This window comes from Poecilia formosa, unplaced genomic scaffold (genome assembly GCF_000485575.1).
Source record: "Poecilia formosa unplaced genomic scaffold, Poecilia_formosa-5.1.2 Scaffold612, whole genome shotgun sequence".
NCBI classification, from domain to species: domain Eukaryota; kingdom Metazoa; phylum Chordata; class Actinopteri; order Cyprinodontiformes; family Poeciliidae; genus Poecilia; species Poecilia formosa.
The window spans coordinates 183,867-187,812 of record NW_006800551.1 but is presented as its reverse complement, the minus strand read 5'-3'; the positions used below and the strand labels follow the sequence as shown (position 1 = coordinate 187,812).

Genomic DNA, 3,946 nt, shown 5'->3' with positions numbered 1-3,946 from the left:
AAGCCATATTGAGCTAAGCATGTTTGTGTGAATATATTCATAGATAAAATATTTAAATAAATAAAACTGTGGAGGTTGTTTTTCTAAAGTTTAGAGTTAAAGAATTACCACTGGAGAAATTATCTCTAATTACAGGGGTAACAGTACAAATAATCATGGTTTGGCACATTTTCTGTTTGCTTCAATCAAGAGAAACAAATAAAAAGTGGCCATTAAAGAACTTCTGCTCGAGGTTGTTTAAGGTGAGTAGTTCAGCATAGCGCAAAACAAGCTACGTGGCATACTGATGGTGAAAAATCCCTACCCTGACAAAGTTCTGTTTTTGTCCACTTGCTTTCTCTGCTGTAGCGGGATGAGGAGCCTCAATGTTCCCAAATGTCAGAGTTTAGTGATCATTAAAACGCCTCTCTGTTTTGGTGTCACTTTTTAAAGTTGGTTCTGAACATAAACATTCTGCAGGTGTTCAGGTATAAGACAACAATGTACTCATTTGGTATATTGTTGTACCAAGCCAACAGGGTTGTACTGGGTAATTTTGGTAAAAAATATATGTACTGTTACATCTCTAATTACTGGTGTAAAGAAAGAATGAAAGAATGAAACAAAGTCATTATGCTCTGGGCTAAGATCTGTATATTTCCATCCATAGTCGTTCTGGCAACCTTAAGCTTGGAGGATACTTCATAAATCCAACATCATGTCTTCTTTGTATCCCAGTTTCACTTTCAGACAACTAATGGTCATTTAAGGGAAAAACAAGCAGCTTCTAAATACCAGTGACAGAGAGTTTATTGAGATGCATTAAGTGTACTTTACAGTCCAAAATTCAACTACAGTACAAAGAAGCAAACAGAGATTTTCTTGGACTATATTCATAGCTTAATATGTCAATTGAAGTCTAACACAGAAACATATTCATCAGTAAATGGTCTTTCACTTCTGAAAATAAAACATTTATGGGGCGTCATGAAAAATAACATCCACCTATTTTTATTCAATTCCATTTCAAAAATAAAGCTGACTCTCACATCAAAAACTAAATGGCATTTTTTTAAATACATTTTCTCTAAAAGTAAGATCATACATTGTCTGGTAAAAAGAATTGCATTGTGTACAATGCTTCTCTGTGAGCAAGAGATTTCATCAAGATCAAAGCATTTTCCAGAAGCAGGATTATCCTGATGTACAGTCACTTCCTCTTGTACACTCCATGCTGCATTCTTATGTTTGCTAAATTAATGCCAAATGTTTTTATCTGTCTTCCAATCAAATTAAGTGGACCAGCATGGTAAACGTTGTATGATATCATTTTCTGCAGTGTTGTCACAAAGGTTGAAAGCTGGTTCAACCTGCTGTCATGTTTGTGTGTTAACTAGGTTTCATCCTCGCTGTCTGGATCAGCTGGCTCTTGTGACTGGAACAATGGATTGGTGGCCAGTTTATTCAGATCCTCCGTGGTCATCTCTCTCATCTTCCCATCTGAATTAAGCTGCATGGGCTGGATCAAATTGGTCCTATACAAAGCAGGACACGTGTGTTAGCATAGACCTAACACACTTTTAATGTGTGTTAGCACATGTGTTAGCTGTTCAAAAATGGTAGCTGTTCAAGACAGTATCTCAGTTTTGTGTACTTTCTCATTTATCTTTTCTAGTGTAAATAGTTTATGGCTATTAACAGGACAATGCTCCATAGAAATGCACCCACCACTTTAAGTACACGATTAATTGTTTGTTGATACAAAGAGCGATTCAGCCAATTACATGGTTACTAGCCATCTAGACAAAGTGAATATGGCTTTCTGAAGTTCCAAGTGATCATCAGATGGAGGAAGAAAGTGAATTTAAGTGACTTTGGACATGGCACGGCTGTTGGTGCCTAACAGGCTGGTTTCCGGACTCAGAAACTATTGATCTGGTCATTGGGAAGAGATGACAGAAAGATAACAGGAGATCAAATAACAACTTGCTACAACCAGGGTATGCACAACACAGAGCACATCAGACCCAGAAGCAGATGGACAAGACCGCGCAGAATGCCACTCTTCTTCTAAACATGTCCTCCCCTAACCCATAAAAGCCTGGATCCATCGCTCCCTGTATTCACAATTCAACCTGGTGGTAGTGGTGTAATGGTGTGGGGGATTTATTCTTGGAAAAGAATATTAAGTCTCTTAGTACCAAGAGCATTGCTGATAAACATCACAGCCTACCTGAGTAGTGTTGCTGACCATATCCATCCCTGTATGACCACAGAGAACCCTACTCTGTTGCCCAATTCAAACAGGATACCACACCATGTGTCAAAGCGCAAATCGCTTCAAGCTGGTTTCTGGAACATGACGATGAGGTCACTACTCCAACAGTAAACAGATCTAAAGCCAGCCAATGCCACTAAGGCAGTTCTGAAGGCAAAAGGGTCCAAGCAGGAATTTGGTTCATTCTAGACCCAGTTTACCAGGGAGCCCTCTGATAAATTAGGTCTAGAATGGACCAAAGGTGGGATCAATGTTTTCTGATGATGACACAAAACAAACAAAGGAATGAAACAAAAAAAAATAAATAGAGAAAGGGCAATATTTCTTTGTTTAATATATTAGGTGAGCCACAAAGCTAAAGAGCCACTTGTAGCTCTGGAGCTGCAGGTTTCTGACCTCTGACCTAACAGATGAAAACTGTAATCCTAAACTTGTTCATCAAATGTCTCAATATGGCTGAAGCTAAAAACTACAGCACCTTCATTGTTAAAGTAAAACTGTGAAGGTAAGAAGTGGCTTGAAACTGATCCAAAATTAATTGATTGGACTAATGAATTATGGTTTGTGTGCCAGCACATTTTATCATAGGAAACTGATTAAGCATTATGTCTTCATAACAGGAATACTGGCACCTGTTAGCCACTGTGTAGAACCACCCATGAGCAAGGTGTACCTAATAATATGACTAGTGAGATTATCTGATAGATACAAATGTTCTGAAGAGTAGCGGTGTGTGACCTTGACAGTCTGTCAAACATGTTGACCAGCTTCATGGCCTCGTATTCCTTCTGCTCATCTGTCATTCCCTCCATTGGGTTGGGCTGCTCCTCTTCAAGAACACCTGTGATCAGGTTTATACTGGAAACAAGAACGCAGGGGTAAAACAGGAATAACACAAGAAAAACACTGAAAACTGTCATTTAAAAATTATCCACTTAATGAATAAAAAATTCATCCATCTAAGTAATTTCTACATTTTTTTAATCATAATAAGGAATGTGGAGGGGTGGTGCCGATCTCCAGAAGTCATTTGTTGTTAATCTATGGTATTGTTAATACCATAGATTATTTTACTATGATACCTCAGTGATATTTCTCAGACTGTTACCTTCACATTTAAAAATAGGTGACTTTTTAATCTGTGTAGGGAGGAAATTTTTACATTCTGCCTTCAACATTAAAATATTCCAACTATAGAAAACTTTTAAGTTTACTGCTGAAGCTCGGCTACAAACAAACAATATGTCTCCTGTTTCACTTGATAAATACTTAGTCTGAGAAATAAATTCCATTTAAAACTCATAATGTGAGAACTGTGTATCTAGGAAAAGGTGGTCAGATGTTTTCTTTGTGACCTTTTGAAATTCTATAAAGTAGTCTTGTTAAAAACATTTTACAAACAGAAATAGTTTTCTTCATGGTCACACACACCTCTCAGGATGACTTATTTGGGAGGTTGAAAAAGCAATATGAATGAATGAATGAATGAATGAATGAATGAATGAATCCCCAAGGGGGAGATGTGGTCACATTCACTGTGAATGTGACCACATCTCCCCCCTGTGGGGGAGTCAGTAAATACCAGCCTGTAGATTGAAGGTCTTGACTTATGTTTGAGCGGATAGGCCCAGTAATAAACCAGAGATAAACCAGAGATAGACTAGAGATAAACCAGAGATAGACTAGAGA

The 3,946-nt window shown here is 37.8% G+C and overlaps 1 protein-coding gene across 2 annotated transcripts in view; it reads right to left on the bottom strand.

Annotated features, from left to right (window-relative positions):
- Positions 1-771: 771 nt before the first annotated feature.
- The window catches only part of ric8a (RIC8 guanine nucleotide exchange factor A), a 24,971-nt gene continuing 21,796 nt past the window's right edge, over positions 772-3,946 (bottom strand). Inside the window, exons 14-16 of one of the 2 annotated variants that reach the window (XM_016665723.1) lie at positions 3,840-3,917; positions 2,996-3,115; positions 772-1,514 (exon numbers count right to left, since the gene is read on the bottom strand). In XM_016665723.1, coding sequence (XP_016521209.1) covers positions 1,373-1,514; positions 2,996-3,115; positions 3,840-3,917 — 340 coding nt within the window. In that variant the 3' untranslated portion in view covers positions 772-1,372. The remainder of the gene's footprint in view (positions 1,515-2,995; positions 3,116-3,839; positions 3,918-3,946) is intronic. The other variant, XM_007541502.2, reaches the window with a different exon arrangement.